At 38.5% G+C, this 17,413-nt stretch overlaps 1 protein-coding gene across 1 annotated transcript; it reads right to left on the minus strand.

The window, feature by feature from the left end:
- Positions 1–11,117: 11,117 nt before the first annotated feature.
- On the minus strand, positions 11,118–13,331 carry LOC114510241 (olfactory receptor 10S1). The gene has a single exon (XM_028528901.2). The coding sequence runs from the start codon at positions 12,622–12,624 to the stop codon at positions 11,587–11,589; it is 1,038 nt and encodes a 345-aa protein (XP_028384702.2). The 5' UTR covers positions 12,625–13,331; the 3' UTR covers positions 11,118–11,586.
- Positions 13,332–17,413: the final 4,082 nt, after the last annotated feature.

Genomic DNA, 17,413 nt, shown 5'->3' on the forward strand with positions numbered 1-17,413 from the left:
TCTGTGAGTCTGTTTTTGTTTAGTTTTGTGCGTTTTGTTTTTAGATTCTACATATAAATGAAGCCATATGGTACTTGTCTTTCTCTGGCTGACATTTCACTTAGATTAATACTGTCCATGTTATCACAAATGGCAGGGTTTTATTCTGTTTTATCAGCATATAATATTGTATTATATATATCTAAAACAAAACTTGTTTTCAATGCATACTAGATGTTGGGTCACACACTAGTTATGGCATATACTAGTTGCATGACCTTGGCACATTACTTAAATTCTCTGAGCTTTAGTTTCTTCATTGGCAAAATGGGTTTCACAAGGCTGTCAAGAAAATGACATGTATAGTATGCACCAAGGTGATCAAAGGAGAATAAAAAGGTCATTTGAATTTTACTCATCATCAAGAAGATTAAAAATTTTCTTCTAGCCCTGACTGGCATGGCTCGGGTGGCCTGGGCTTCATCTTACAAAGTGAAAGGTCACCAGTTTGATTCCTGGCCAGGGTACATGCCTGTGTTGTGGGCTAGGTCCCTAGGTGGGGGCATGTGAGGGGCAACCAACTAGTGTCTCTCCCATACGGTGATGTTTCTCTCCCTCTCTTTCTCCCCCTCTTACCCTATCTCTAAAAGTAAATAAAATCTTTAAATTTTTTCTTATAATAAATTCTATAATCTCAAAGTATCCATTTTTCTCTACCTAGTTCATGCTCCCTTTCCCCTAATAAATGCAGAATTTGAAGGTCATTAAAACAATACTATGAACCATATGACATCACTTATAAGAAGAATCTAATGAACAAAATAAACTAATGAGCAAAACAGAACCAGAGTCATGGAATCATGGAACAGACTGACAGCTGTAAGAGCAGTAGGGGGAGGCAGGGACTGACTGAAAGAAGGAGAAAGGGTTAGTCAAAGAACATATATGCATGGCCCATGGACATGGACAACAGTGAGGAGATTGACTATGGAAGTGGGGGGCTGGGGAAAGGGTGGCAAAGGGGGAAATTTGGGAACAACTGTAATGGCATAAACAATAAAATGTTTTAAAAAGCAATACCATGAACACTTAGAACCTATGCATTTCTAGGTATAGTCTACTGAAAGATTTGCACACAGTGGAGTGTGAAGTGGATTTCAAATAACATTTGCTTATAGAGAGCCAATAGAATTCAAAGGCTATCTTTAAAAGTTTTATGGATGGTTGTCTAAACTTGGATGAAATTAGAAAATATGAAGTCATGTCAAATTGTGTAATGGCAATTTTTATTCATAGTAAATTATGTTTTTTCCTTTTTTCCTTAAAAACAAAAAGCTATTCTGTAATACTCTTAGGGGTTTATATGCTAAAGAAATTATGTATTAAAATCTGTAGTAGATAAGAAATAATTTAATACTGTTCAGAATTACCTATCTAAGGAAAACAATTTTAAACATTCTAACATTCTCAAGTGATGTCTCATTGAATTAGATAGAATGGGGAGGTCATTAAAAACTCCACTTTTAATATGGAAAAGCTGGGTCAGTGAGGAGCCAGCCCTGCCCCAGTTTTCAGGAATTAGATACAGTGTGTCGTCCCAAGAGTGTTGAACACTGTGGTAGTTAGTGTGGCTAAGCTCTTCCCGCTGTACTCTACACCCCTCATGAACACATCTGTAAAGGACCTGGAGTCAGTTCTAGAGTCCCTGCCTGGAATCCAATTCCTAAGCATATCTGGTGAGTTTTGTAAGCACTTTTTACCCTGTCATTGTCCCCTTTGCTTAAAATTCTGAGCATTATTTGTTTCTTTCACTGAACGTTACTGATATAAATTTTAATTAGAGAGGGATTTCTATAAATGATGACAGTGATCTTATTAAGAGGATGATGTTTTGCTGCCCTTCTGACTCTAAAATCTTCTCTATATAAACAGGCCAAAAACCAAGAAATCAGTTTATATGGGTTGTTCAATAATATATCTGATGATATCTATATTCATTCTGAGAAAAAATGCCCTTTTGTGACAATATTTGACCTTAAAATAAAGGTGGGCTATCAGTCTGCAGTAAGATTGGTATAAGGGGCCAACAAAAACTAAAGCATCAAGTTGATTAACTGAGTTAGCTCAGTAACTACTGTATAACATTAATTATTCTATGAGATATTGCCTGAAATGAAAATATATTTTGAACTACGTGAAGGTTATCTTTGATAACTTCTAGTTTCATTCTTATATCTGATTATCCTCCTTCTAAGAAACAACATAATTTAGTAGCTATGTAAATACTCTTGTGGAATGCTCCTATCCTTTTTCTATCTAAATTTACTGTCATTTGTCATTGCCATAAAATATATACAAAAAAGGGGTGGATTACAGACAATGTGATTACACTCCCAGTTACTAGTATCCAAAAAAAAAAAAAAAAAAAAAAAAAAGGTTAGCCTAAATGGGGACCAGACTGGTAAAATTTCAGGAAACTTTAAAAATGAATGATTTTGATTTCAATCAGAATTGCATAGAGAGACTGGATTTGAATTCATTCAGGTAGAATATATCATCTAGAGAGTTATCATTTCTCCAAATAGGTTCTCAATTCCTTGCTGTCTTGCTGGTACCCCTATGATGCAGATGTTGTTATGCTTCCTGTTGTCCCAGAGATCCCATAACTATGTGCTTCCTTTTTTTTTTTAATTCTTTTACTTTTTTGCTGCTCTGATTGGGTGTTTTCTGCTACTTTATCTCGCAAATCGCTGATTCTATCCTCTGCTTCATCTAATCTTCTATTGATTCCTTCCAGTGTATTCATCATTTCAGATATTGTATTCTTCATTAGTAGCTGTTTTTAAAATGGTTTCTATGTTTTTTAGTGATTTCACATTTTATTTTTTTAAGGTTTTGTTCATTTATTTTTAGAGAAAGAAGAAGGGAGGGAAAAAGAGAGGGAGAGAAACATCAGTGTGTGGTTGCCTCCTGTGTGCCCCCTACTAGGGACCTGGCCTACAACCCAGGCATGTACCCCAACTGGGAATCAAACCATGACCCTTTGACTCACAGGCCAGCACTCAATCCACTGAACCACACCAGCCAGGGAGTGATGTCACATTTTAATTAATAATTTTAAGTTGTTGTTTGTTTTCTTCTAACAATTTATATAATTATTATTGTCTATGTAAACAAAGTCACATGCAAAATTCAGCAGGATTGTTGAATATAAATTGAATCATCAACGTATGTTGTATGTAGAAAGCACATTAATCTGAAAGACTTTTTATATCAGATACTAATGTGCAAGAGGAGTGAATTGAGATGAATTTATTATAAGTAGAATAGGCATCTACTTTATGAGCATAGCATTTTGTCTATAAAAGAAAAATATTCAAGCCATGATTAGAAGTTCATGCATTCATAATTCTAGGAACTTCTTTGGGATTATTATAAGACCCACTTAGAGTTAATTTTTTTCTACTCTTATTTAATACAGTTATGTAGTTCACCTAACAAATTGCTAGACAATGGACTTTTTAGAGTATTCTCAACATGTTCCTGTTCTCTAAATGTAGAAAAAAATTCTGAGAAATAAAAATTAAAACACATTTAAAGTTCCTTAAATTAACAGCAATCTTTTCCATGGGTTGCTAAAGCACCATTTTAAGGGCTTAATGTTACATGTACTGTGATGGTGTAAGAAGAGAGCAAAATCTGAGCTGTGGGCTGCCTTGCCACTGACATCAGTGTGGTCCAGTTGAATTTTTTGCACTGATGGAAATGTTTGATATCTAAGCTGTCTAATACAGTAGCTACTGGCCACACTGAACACTTAAAATAGGACTAGTGCAACAAAGGAACTGAATTTTAAATTTTATTTAAATTTAAATATCTACATGTTAGCTAGTGGCTATCATATTAAGCAATATAGCCTTAGATCATATTTTAATCTGGTGTGAACTGGTTCCATGTTAAACTATACCAGAGCCACCTGGAGAACTAGTGAAAGGTGCAGATTTCCTGCCCTGTTCTGGCAGATCGTGATTTTAAAGAGTTTGGTAGTCTTTAGTATATTTAGCCACTCCAGGTGATTTGAATCTCTGCTATATGAGAAAGTGTCTGGTTTGTCCTCAGGGTGGACATGGCCTGTTGCTGACAGGCACCATGTCACCCTGAGATACAATAATACATAGAATCTTTAACACAACTGCACATGAAGTGCCAGGCACTGCTAAACACTAAGCCTGGAAGTAACTGTGAACCTGTGTCATCCTCAGGGCCCAGAGTGCATCAGAAGAAATGGAGAATGTGTCACCATCAGAAGAAACGGTGATTACAATTTTGGTCCTCAGTCAAATCATGACACAGTTCTTAAAGCAGCTGTTCTCTCAACATTTTAAGTCCCAAACCGCTGCTATGTTGTTCAGCAGAAAGTGACAGAAGAAAAAAGTTGAGGCCTGTAGCTGGAGTGAATGACCGTGGGCAATATGGTTATAGAAGCAAGAGGGGAGATGGCTTCACAGGCCTGGCCATACCAGGCACATCAAACTTGAGCAAGCAGGAGGTGGAGCTTCTGTTACAAGTCTCAGGAGAGAGAACAGAAACTAACAGACAACCTGTGAGGCTGCAATCTCTGAAATCTCCTGGAACAAGGGAACGTATGTAAATAATTGTGATTTATATTCCAACTCTCCAGTTGTCAGTGAAAAGTGGGTCCCTCGAAAGGAGGGATATATTTAATAATTTAAGCAAAAATGGAAATACCATTTATCCCCAAGGTTTAGAGATCACAGGAAATTTAAGAAATTGATAAGGCCCTCTTAATCAATGAACCATTCACTAATAGCTTTTCAATTGTTGCCTAAAAAGACATTTGTGATGTATCAACCAATTTCAAATCCTTGTACAAATTCAATTGTATTTGTTTCATGGAAATTGAAAGCAGATATAGTGGTGGCATACTGCATATATCTGTTAGGTATCTGCGAGTCTTTACTGAAGTTCACTGCATAATAAAGGTGAATCCTTTCTTCTTTGTGTTATTAGTGTAGAAATTTAATTAGTGTAGAAAAAGTCCCATTTTTTATCACTTCCCCCAGTAATGCCATAATATAAAAATCACAGTTTTAATTGAATAAGGTATTTCACTCTCTGGATGGTTCACTCGGTGTTTGAAGAGTTTTCTTGACAGTTGTAGATAGTCCCAACAGACACACATTTCCAAAAAGTTTTCCTGGTGATATTAGAACTAAATAGTCACCTTGTAATGCTGCCACATTTTCATGAATTTTAGTTAAATAAATATTCCATTGAGATAAGTCTCTTTAATAGATACCTTTAGATCTCCAGGAATATTCAGACATTTCCAAAGTCCCTAGTGTATCTTTCATTCCACAGCCTTTTCTTTTACATTTTTGGTCACTTCTTGTTTGACCCAACTGTTACGACCACCTCAGGCAGTTTCAACATTAAACACTTGCCACTGACTGAAGCGAACACCCTGGGGAAATGCTGTTTCCAGTGAGAAAGTTCTAAGTGAAGTTGACTAAACATGCACCCTGCAAGTGGGGGTTTCTAGTTAGTTGCCAAGTGTGTCAAATAATAACAATTCTGTGAAAGTAAGCTTTTGTGGGAGTTTCAAACCCATTCTGCTTCTTTGGTTAGGCTGCAGGGCAATGAGGATGGTGATGGGACAAATTAATGCCACACACTTTTGTGTTCTTCCTGATATGTAGCTATTTATCTCTAGTGGTCCTTAGATTGTTTCAAGACCTTAATTAACTTCTAGAGTTCTGAAAAAAAATTGATTATGACAATTGGAGTTTCTTTCTAAACCATTGTAGAAGCGCTTCAGTCATTATAAGATGTATGAGGGATTTGAATATTAAGAACCATAGGTAAATTATTTGGAAATGATGCTGGAGTGCACCCTGGGGCAGCCAAGTGAGGCCTCAACCTGATTGCAGTGTCTTGGTCCTCATAACTACACAGGAACTTGAGGATGAGACAGAAATGTTTGGCAGAGCACACTGAATTTATCAAATAGATAATATGCACTCAACAAGGGAGTGCAGGCAAACTCAAAGAACTAGATGGCTGGTTGGGGTGGGGGTAGAAGGTTGGGTGGGGGTAGGGTGGTCCTTGGCTTCTGATGCTGGTGGAGTGACTGCTGATGTGGCTTGTCCTCATCCCTCCTCTCCACATACCATTTTATTTTGGTCTTCCCAGAACTGTCATGGTGATTCATGCAGCAGAGAGGTTCCAAAACTTCAATGTAAATTTATTATAATGACTTTGTAATGGCCCTATTGGTCACTTGTAGGTCAATATGGAGGATAATCTAAGTTTGAGGACTCCTATTCAAAGTTTGGGGAGTTCAATTTCAAAGAGAAGTTCCCTTGAATAAAGAGTGGTAAAACTAGATTTTGGTCATCTGACTCCAAAGCTCACACATCTTCACAACAATCTAGTCTTGCAACCTCAAGTGTTCCAACATGCACATCATAGGGGTGCCATAAGGAGAAGAGAAAGAGCAAGAAATTGGAAATTTATTGGAAAAAATAATGAAAGAAAACTTCCCTAATTTGGTGAAGGAAATAGACATGCAAGTCCAGAAAGCACAGAGAGTCCCTAACAAGATGGATGCAAAGAGGCCCACTCCAGGACACATCCTAATTAAAATGCCAAAGGTTAAAGATAAACAGAGAACCTTAAAAGCAGCAAGTTATCTAGAGGAAATCCCTATAAGACTGTCAGCAGATTTCTCAAAAGAAACTTTGCAGGCAAGAAAGGACTGACAAGACGTATTCAAAGTCATGACAAGTAGGGACCTGGGTAGATTGCTCTATCCAGCAAAGATATCATTTAGAATCAAAAGAAAGAAAAAGAGCTTCCCAGACAAGAAAAACTAAAGGAGTTCATTATCACCAAACCATTATTATAAGAAATGTTAAAGGGACTTATTTAAGATTACAAAGATCAAAATTATGAACAATAAAATGGCAATAAATACATGCCTGTTGACAATTGAATAAAAAAACAAACAAACTAAGCAAACAAGAAGAACAGAGACAGAATCATGGGTAGAGAGAGCATTTTGATGGTTGACAGATGGGAAGAGAGTGTGGGGGAATAGGTGAAGAGGTGAGGGGATTAAGAAGTACAAATAGGTAGTTACAGAATAGCCATGGGGATGTAAAGTACAGTATGGAAAATGGAATAGCCAAAGAACTTATATGCGTGACCCATGGACATGAACAATGGTGTGGGAATTACCTGAGGGAGTGGTGGGTGCTGGGTGGAAGGGGGCAAAGGGGGAAAAACTGGCACAACTGTAATAGCATAATCAATACAAAATGCTACTTTATTAAATTCTAGCATTGGCAGTGAGGGGAGGCACAACTACATAGTTTGAAGATCTTTATATTATTTAAACAATAGCCTGAAATCATAAATCACTTGCATATTTATTATTTGAATGCCATTGCTATTATGAAATTCCTTCATCCCATGAGAATATTTCATCCACCAGATTGGATGTATCTTAATTTCCTTTGTATACTCTACCTTCAGGAGTACTGGTAAACTTCTCCCTCAGAAGCTTCATGCTTTGGATGACCAATAAGAATGCTAAGTAAGAATGCTTAGTTAGTCACTCTTGTAGCATGTTCTGCCCTGAAACTATCCTGTCCAAATAACGGTTTTGTTTCCTGACAATTTGACAAATTCATTATAAAGGAAATATCATTTTATGTCCTATTTGCATTGTAAGGAGACTGGAAAAATAATAGCCTTATTCAGTTGTCTTCCTTTTCTCATGTATTTCTTTTTATTTTAATCAATACTATTTAATTCTATAGTACCATTCCTTTAACAATTTCAAGTGAACCTGTGATACGATAAATATACCAAATCTCTTAAGTTTAAGAATCAAACCCAGCCCTGGATGGTGTAGCTCAGTGGATTGAGCATGGGCTGTGAACCAAAGTGTCTCAGGTTCGATTCCCAGTTAGGGTACATGCCTGGGTTGCAGGCCATGACCCCCAGCAACCACACATTGATGTTTCTCTCTCTCTCTTTCTCCCTCCCTTAACCTCTCTGAAAATAAATAAATAAAATCTTTTAAAAACCATTAAAAAAAAAAATCAAACCCAAAGATAGAAATATCTAAAATGAGAAAACAATAGGGATTAACAATTTGTCTTCTTCCCTTATTGGATTAAAGGCAAATTTGAGACTTGAGAAATGTATTGTGAAGAATATGTATGTATATTATTTTATTTTCCAATCTTGAATACTGTGATGAACAAATATTTTACTGAATTAGCCTTTGTTTGAAACACATACTATATATAAATAGTGTGTGTTTTTTAAGTTCTTACAGTGTAGCTATGCACATAAAATGTTCCATAAAAATACAAGGCAGGATACCTTCAGTGCCATTATGAAGGTCCACAAATTCAATAAAGAATCCATGCTGTCTGAATCAAATATAAAGATGTAGGAGCAGAGTTTGACAGTAAAGGATTGTTACTGAGTAGACAGATACAAAAGTTTTAAGGCCAAAGTTGAGAAGAAGGGGAGTTGCATGAGACTGGAGTTTGCATAGACAAAATATTCTTCCCTAATTTATCCTATCATTTCAAGAAAGCAACCATTTGACAAGATAGAATAATACTTTAGGACAGGACTATAGCTTGTTGTAGCACTATCTCTCCTGTATTTGGCTTTCCATATATTCTGCCTGTGCTTAAAGCCTGCTCTGACAGCAAGATCAAGTTTGCTTGGGTTACTTCTGTTTACTTCCTATAGATATATTGGTTTCTCCAAGATACTAGTACAAAGAAGATTATATCTGAGTTTTGAATCAATGCTGCATCTTCACTGCTTCTTTCTTTTGCCTTCCTCCTTTCCTTCCTTCCTCCCTTCCCCCCTCCCCTCTCCTCCCCTCCCCTCCCCTCCCCTCCCCTCCCCTCCCCTCTTTCCTTTCCTTTCCTTTCCTTTCCTTTCCTTTCCTTTCCTTTCCTTTCCTTTCCTTTCCTTTTCTTTTCTTTTCTTTTCTTTTCTTTTCTTTTCTTTTCTTTTCTTTTCTTTTCTTTTCTTTTCTCTGGGATTTGTCTTTACAGGAATGCCAGATTCAGAACTGCACTTATAGAGAACTAGGCACTGTTTAAAGATCAGGGAATTCTTGACTCTTGAGACCTATAATGTAATTGGGAGTTCATAAACAGTGGGGGTAATTTGAGTCTCTCTAATGTATTCCTGTATGATCAAAATGTGTGGTCTCTGAAGCCATACAGATTTGAATGGAAATCCTGGCTTCAAATATTACTGGTTGCATGACCTTGGAAAAATTACTTCAGTTCTCGTAGACTTGGATTTCTTATCTGTATAATGAAAATAACATTGTCTTAAAATACAGATCTAAGGAGGAATAATATAGAGAAAGTAACTGACACAGTGCCTTACACATATGTGAGCCAAAATGATTGTTTATTATTTCAGTTTTAACAATCTTTGAATTTTCCCCTTCTTCTCTTTTTTCTTTAAAATACCTATAACATAATTTCATAAAATATCTATTTTCAATGTCATCACCCAAGTTAAACAATGTTTTCTCTCATGTCCAAAATGTTATAATAGTCTGTTAACTGGTCATTCAAATACTTGCCTTGTTTTTACTCTCTCTTCTCATTTATCCCATGATTTAGTATTTAAGGGATATGGCTTCTTATTTTGATAGTTGAAAGAAAAGGAAGGCAAGCATGGGAGGAAGAAGAGAAGAAGAAGAAGGAGAGAAATAAAGAGGCATAATACCCACTGAAAAACCCAAATTTTTTACTCTGGCCTTTAAAAGGCCCTTTTGTCCATGGAGTAGTTTAAGGTCATTCAATCACTTTTTAAAAAATACAGTGTTGGGAACCACCCTGCCTGGTTTCAGAAGCTGTAATCCCCTGTAGCTAAGGTGAGTAAAAAGACCTTGGGACCATAAGCCACTAAGGAGACAAAGCTCATCTTCCTGTCAGGGGCACCACCTCTGCCCTCTTTTACTTCACCCTGCTTGGCCCAGGGGGGATGACTGGTTAGCCAATGATGGATAAGATTCCTCAAGGGAGGGATGACCTAAGACAAGCATGGTCACAAAGGGACCCTCAGGGAAGGACTTGGAGGGCTACAGAAAAAGGGGGTGATGGACCCTCGCCCCTTGGCTTTGACATAGCCTGAGTCCTCATTCTGTCTTTGAGAAGTCTCCTAATCTCTTGGCTGCTCACATCCCCCAACTGACTTAAGCCTGAAACAATGCCAGAGGTGGGTGCAACCCTGTGCTGGAAGGGACAGGTTCCCTGGGGCCATCAGGCCTAAGAAAGAATGCATAAAATCCTGTGAAACCTGCTTTGCTAAGAATACCTTCAATTTAAATGATAAGGGTCGAAGCATAGAAAGAGTTTGTTTCCCCAAAGTTTTATGGCCCTTTAGAAGAAGCCAGTCATAGTTCTTTGAATGTTATCTATTGTTTGATCCTTACTGCTTGACAATGATTGATGAGCTTTACCTGTATTCCTATGCAAACTGAACCCCGTAAAAGTCCATTTGAAGAAAAGGCTCCTGGCCCTTCTCTTTTGAGAGATTGGCCCCCTTTCCTCCCAAAGTAGATCCTGTCTTGGTACACTTATTCTCATTTGTGGCTGATGGTGGGGAGGGGGCACTCCGTGGGCAGAGCCCCCCACAATATAGTACGATGAACCCAACTGTATGGCAAGGTGCTTTAATTTTAATCTTGAGTTATCTTTTGCCACCTCGGAGTCTAGAAATATCTTTTTTTGGTAGTTGCTCTTTCCATGTTCAGTGAGGGTATCACAACTCTTCCAGTTCTTCAGAGACTGTTCAAATCTTAGCTTCTATAATGAGCCCTCTTTGACTTCTTTAAGCTGCTTTGTAAGAAACAGATTACCTATTTTGCACCAGGCCCTTAACAGAGTTTTTATAAGATGCTCCAAAGTAGTTATTTTTAACCTCACTATTAAAAAGGACACTGAAACACCAAGTAATACAAAATTTGCACCAGATTATACATCTAGTGACTGGTCAGATCAGCTCAGACCATGTGACTGGCAGGTACAACTGACTTCAAAATCCATGACATTTCTAGACAATGACACTTGCTAAGTCACCTGGGGCAAGTCACTTTTCTCCTTGTAGTTGTATTTTATTATCTTGGAAATGTGTTTTTTTTTTCTTCTTCAGCAAGGTGATACATGTGCAGTTTCATTTGTTGTTGAAACATATTTTTGTTAGCAGCATTTTTTAATGTACAGTATATTTAATGAAATTATTTCACGCAAAATAAGAATAATCATTTAGCAAAATAAAAGAGGATAGGAATAGCATTCACATACCTCTGAACCACTGAACATAGATAGCTATTTCCATAGATCTTGGAAATATTCTAGACATCACCTAATCCATTTCATAGATGAAGTTTGTGGCTGAAGTCTTGAGACATGTGTCTGGGCCAAAGGGAGGGGGAAAGTTCGTGGCTGAGCTGAAAGTCTTATTCTTATTTCCGTTTGAATGATGTGCCTTCATTTCGCTATGAGAACAGTTGATTTCCTGGAGAGACCATCAGGGGAGTCCCAGCACAGGCTGGTGGGGTGGGCTGCCTGCGGCAGACCCTTGGCCCAGAAGTCTCCGCAGAGCCTGCTTCATTGCCTTGTTCCGCAGAGTGTAAATGAAAGGGTTGAGCGCTGGTGTGACTATTGTGTAGAAGACCGCTGGGGCACCGGCTCCTGCCCCGCTGGAGTGAGGCTGCAGGTAGATGCAGACAGGCGGTATGTAGTACAGACACACCACCGTGAGGTGGGAAGTGCAGGTGGAGAAGGCACGTTGTCGGCCCTCGGGGCTGCGGATCTGCAGCACCGCCACGGCGATGAAGCCGTAGGAAAAGATGATGATGATCAGGCAAGCTACTGCCACGATACCAATGCTGGCAAGCATGGCAAGCTCATTGATGGCCGTGTCTGCACAGGCCAGCTTCAGCACAGGCGGGATGTCACAGAAGAAGTAAGCAACATGATTAGGGCCACAGTAGAGCAACCGGAAGGTGAGGGAGGTATGGATGGCAGAGTGTACAGCACCGAGGGCCCAAGTGACTCCAGCCAGCCCTGCACACTTCCGCCTGTCCATGGCAACTGGGTAGTGCAGGGGTTGGCAGATAGCTAGGTAGCGGTCATAGGCCATGACTGTGTATAGGAAACACTCAGTACTGGCTAGGAAGTGGAAGCAGTAAAGCTGCACCGCACAGCTCTGGAGGGAGATCACCTTTCCATCCAGCGACAGGAGGCCGGCCATGACCTTGGGCACTGTCACTGTAGACAAACTTGCATCCAAGAAGGAGAGGTGTCCCAGGAAGTGGTACATAGGGGAGGAGAGATGAGGGTCAGAGGCCACAGTTATGAGAATGAGAAGATTCCCAGTCAAGGTGATGGTGTAGATGAGGAGGAAAAGGAGGAAGAAGAAGCTGGGGTGTTCAGTTGTGTACATCAGACCCTCCAGGAAGAAGTGGCTTACCACAGTCTGGTTGGAGTCTTCTGTCGCCATGACTGTCACACACCCAGAGCAGCCAGTTCTTCCCTCTGCAACAACAGTGACATCAGCAGGCATAGTAAGTAGCCATTGCCGTGTCCTGAAATGCCATTAGCCGTTAGATTGTGCCATCTTGGTCTTGTCCATAAATGAAACATATGTAAGTTCAATTCACATTGAAGCCTGTTCCAATGTTTTCTTGCTGCTCTTTCAAAGTGAATCTTTCAATGTGGGAGCCACAATCTTTTGGAGACACACAAAAGACTGTAAAGATTATTTGGAGAAATCAAATTCTTAAATGATGACCATACAAATGTGGATTAAATCCTGCTCACATGGAGCATATTTATTTTGCAAATATTACAGAATTGTATGACTCTGCTGTCCTAATTCCTTCTGTCATACTGCAGATGTGGATAAGCAAGTGCATATTGCCATGTGTCATCAGGAGTTACATGCCATCACCTGGGGAGAATTGCCCAGAGTTTAGGTGCCATTACGTCAGCCAGGAGCACAGCAGTCCCATCCACCTTTCACCCAGAGGGAGTTTCTCGGGATTGTAGCAGCCCACAACCAACTCTCAGGTGTATGATGATGAAGCCCGAGAGATTTGACTGAATAACTATCAGGACAAATTATTCAGTACCTTTCATACTCTTCCTGCAAAGCTTTATTCCAAGCCTTTTGGGAAATTTTTCCCTATGCCTTTATTCTTGAGTGTGAATTGATAATTAAAAGTTTTCTTTAACTCTTTTCATCCTTCACCTCCTGAACCTAATTAGAGGTTGCATTAGGTGAATTTTTTTTCTCAAGATTTTATTTATCCATTTTTAGAGAGGGAAGGGAGGGAGATAGAGAGAGAGAGAGAACATCAATGTGCAGTTGCTGGGGGTCATGGCCTGCAGCCCAGGCATGTACCCTGACTGGGAATCGAACCTGTGACACTTTGGTTCGCAGCTCCCACTCAATCTACTGAGCTACACCAGCCAGGGCAGGTGAATTTTTAAAAACTGCTAATTTATGTTTTATCTTCAATTCCCATGAATTTTGCTTAACCCTGCCTCTGCATATTTTATGACTAGATTTTCACAGTGGTGTTTTATGTTCCATCACTCATGTGCTTTTTTTAATATGTCAAATGATTCTGTATTCAGTTTCTTTGTCAGTCTCCTTAAAACAACAGGTTTAATTTATCTCTCCCCCTTACTGTTCCCCACTACCTAAGGCATAAATTGTCTGATAGATAAAATTATGTGTATACTGCTTCCATTATTATCACAAAATCTTTATCTTTCTGAAGAAACTCCTCTTATCTAGGATGTTGTTTGTCTGATCTCAGTTTGCCATAATCTCTCTCTGATTCCATTTTTGGAAAGGAATGGATTCCTTTACTCTACCATCATACATCTGCTCTCTATGGTTAAGTTTGAACATTAATTTCTTTACATGCCCTTTATAAATGTTTTACCTCACAGTGATTTTTTCCTTCCTGAAACTTATGGTATATATGGTAATTATGATAACTATCTTAGCATGTGCTACCCTGGACAACTTAGTGTTCCTTGTGCATTTTTCATGACTTCCTAAGAGGAACACAGGGAAAATATCAAATGATTCCCCTAGTTTCCTATCAACATTTTTGGGATAGAGCAGTAGAAATCACAAGGGGCCACATTTATTTGGATTCATATAAACATAAGTTTAAATCTGTGGTCAACTACTTAATAGCTGAAAGAGAGGGACCATGGTGCTGAATTTCTCTTTTCCTCCAAGTCATCAAATTTAAAATGAGGATATCATAATTTGTAATAGCTATTGTTTTATTTCAGATAGAGCAGGACTCATAGCATGTAACCTTAAATTTCTTAATATTATTATTTTATTCAATGCGGTGATATTTTCTATGATGCCCCAGACAAAATAATAAATACCTTTTGCTTAAACAAATGCAGTAATCTCTGTTTCACAAGAAAGTTCATTCCAATGTTGGGTCAATATATTATAAAGTCCTTTACATCAGCTGTATACACAGGGTATATTAACCAAAAACAAGACACTCTTGGTAGGTATATACTAAGTCACTTGAGCAAAAGAATGGGCATATCTTCTTTTGAGGTAGCAAGATTGAATCAAATGTGGATGATAATTATTTTAAGAATAACTTCTAAATTTACTCTAAGTTTAATTAAGATGCTAGCATATTTACTGATTGTTTACTACTTGGCAAAATATTTGAAAACTAACAAATAAAAATGAGAAAATAGGTGGAAATTATCTGAACATGACATGAATATAAGTGTAAGTAAGTAGTCCTACTGGGTATTTAAGAGTATTTTAAAGCTTCAGCTATTTAATAGAATTTGTATATTATGTATAAGAGGGGACCTCAAAAACCTGGGGTTTATTTTTTTTTAAATTGTGCATTTATTCTTACATGTTTAAACTTCAGTCACTGCCAAGGTACTCTTCATTTGATGCAATACACCTATTAAGATGTTTTTTACACTGCTCAAAACAGTTTTTGAACTCATCAATTTTGATGCATTTTAGTGTTTGCTGTTTTTTTGTTTCACCTCTTCCACATTGGCAAAATAGTTCCCTTTGAAGACTTTCTATCCAGAGAAACAAACAAACAAACAAACAAAATCCCCCATGTTTCACAGAGAAAGACAGGGTGGACAGGGAGGGTGGGACTTGGGGGTCATGTTGTTTTGGTCCAAAACTTCTGAACACTCAGTGCAGTGTAGGCAGGTGTGCTTGTAAATCATCCTTCATGAAATGGACAAATGTGTTGAGTCTTCAAAAAAATTTTCTCCTTCCTCCTCTGCCTTGTACCTCTGACTGATGCTGATGCTTTCCCATGTGGCTCCTATTTAAAAAATGACCCAGGAGGAGGAGGACTAAGTGAAAGCTACACTAACTTCCTACCAGGACCAATCTGGAATTACAACTAAATTGTAGAGAAATCATCCTGAATAACCAATGGAACACTAGCTGGAAAGAAGCTTTATAACCAAGGACAGATACCAGAAACCACTTCACCACAGTGAGTCTGGTAGGGAGTGCAGAGAAGACATGAGAGAGCAAGATGGGCTCCTATGGGTGGCAGCTGAAGTGCTGGGGTTTTATTTCAGGAGTTGGGGGGTTCCCCCGAGAAGTGTGTGGTCTAAAACCCAAGCCCAGCAACCCCCCCTCCCCCTGGCCTACAGCACCAAAGCCAGAGAGGAACCCAGATAACACCCAGCTCTGAAAAGCAGCAGGGTTTCTTTTCTTATCTGACTGGCAGAGATGGCTGGAGACTCAGAGAGCCTCTCAAAGGGCTAATGCATAAAATTTTGTTTGCAGTCACCATGGGCTCTGGCAGAGGGAAGACAGAGTGACCTAGAGATGCTTCTTGAGGAGAGTCTGGGGTTGGTGGCTGTGGGGAGAGAACGGAATGAATAGCTGTCAGGATCTTTGTGCTGAGTCATTCCCCATACTGCAGGAGCCATCTCTCTCAGGCAGAGCACTCCTCTCTGAATTGCGTCAGCCTGAGGGGAAGCAATAACCACACCTACAGGAATTACTCTGCTGCCTGGCTAGTGATTACAGCTGGATTAATTTAATAGTTGATCAGCTTAACAATTGATTAGTTTAACAACTAAGGTGGAAAATGCACAGAAGCAGCCACCAAATGAAAGAACAAGAGAATTCTCCAGAAGAATAACTAGATGAAATGGAAGCAAGCAATTTATCAGATAGAGTTTAGAGTAATCATTATAAGGATACTCAACAGCATGAAAAAAGACATAGAAACCATAAAAAAGGACCAGTCAGAAATAAAGAATGCAATATCTGAAATAAATAATACACTGGAAGGAATAAACAGTAGGTTAGATGAAGGAGAGGATCAAATCAGTGTTTTGGAAGACAAGGTAGGAAAAAAAAACACCCAGGCAGAGAAACATAAAGAAAGAAGAATTTAAAAAAATGAGGAGAGCATAAGAAACCTTTTGGACAACATGAAGCATAACAACATCTGCATCACGGGAATAATAGAAGGTAAAGAGAGTGAGCAAGGGATCAAGAATGTATCTGAAGAAATAATGACTGGAAATGTCCCTAATATGGTGAAGGAAAAAGACACACAAGTCCAGGAAACTAAGAGTGTCCCGAACAAGTTGAACTCAAAGAGACCTGCACCAAGACATGGTAGAATAATTAAAATGACAAGGCTTAAAGATGAGAGAATCCTAAAAGCCACAAGAGAAAAGCAGGTAGTTACCTACAAGGGAGCACCAATCAGACTGACATCTGATTACTCAACAGAAACATTTCAGGCCAGAAGGGAGTGGTGTGAAATACTCAAGGTGATGAAAAACAAGGACCTACAATGAAGGCTGCTTTACCCAGCAAGTCTATCTTTTAAAATTGAAGGAGAAATAAGGAACTTCCCAGACAAGAAAAAACTAAAAGGGTGTCTTAACTAATACCAAACAAGTACTGTAACAAATATTAAAGGGCTTGCTTGAAGAAGAAGAAGAAGAAGAAGAAGAAGAAGAAGAAGAAGAAAAGAAAGAAAACAGAGGAAAACAGTCTAATAATAAAATGGCACTACATATATATCTATCTATAATCACCTTAAATGTAAATGGCTGAAATGCTCCAAAAGACAGATGGTTAGCTGAATGCATAAGAAAACAAGACCCATATATATGCTGCCTCCAAAGACCAATCTTAGATAGAAAGATATATACAGACTAAAAGTAAAGGTATGAAAAAGATATTTCATGCAAATGGAAAAGAGAGAAAAAGCTGGGGTAGCAGTACTAATTCCAACAAAATAGACTTTAAAACTAAGGCTATAGTAAGAGACATAGGACACTAC

The sequence above is a fragment of the Phyllostomus discolor genome, chromosome 13 (assembly GCF_004126475.2).
Source record: "Phyllostomus discolor isolate MPI-MPIP mPhyDis1 chromosome 13, mPhyDis1.pri.v3, whole genome shotgun sequence".
Lineage (NCBI taxonomy): Eukaryota > Metazoa > Chordata > Mammalia > Chiroptera > Phyllostomidae > Phyllostomus > Phyllostomus discolor.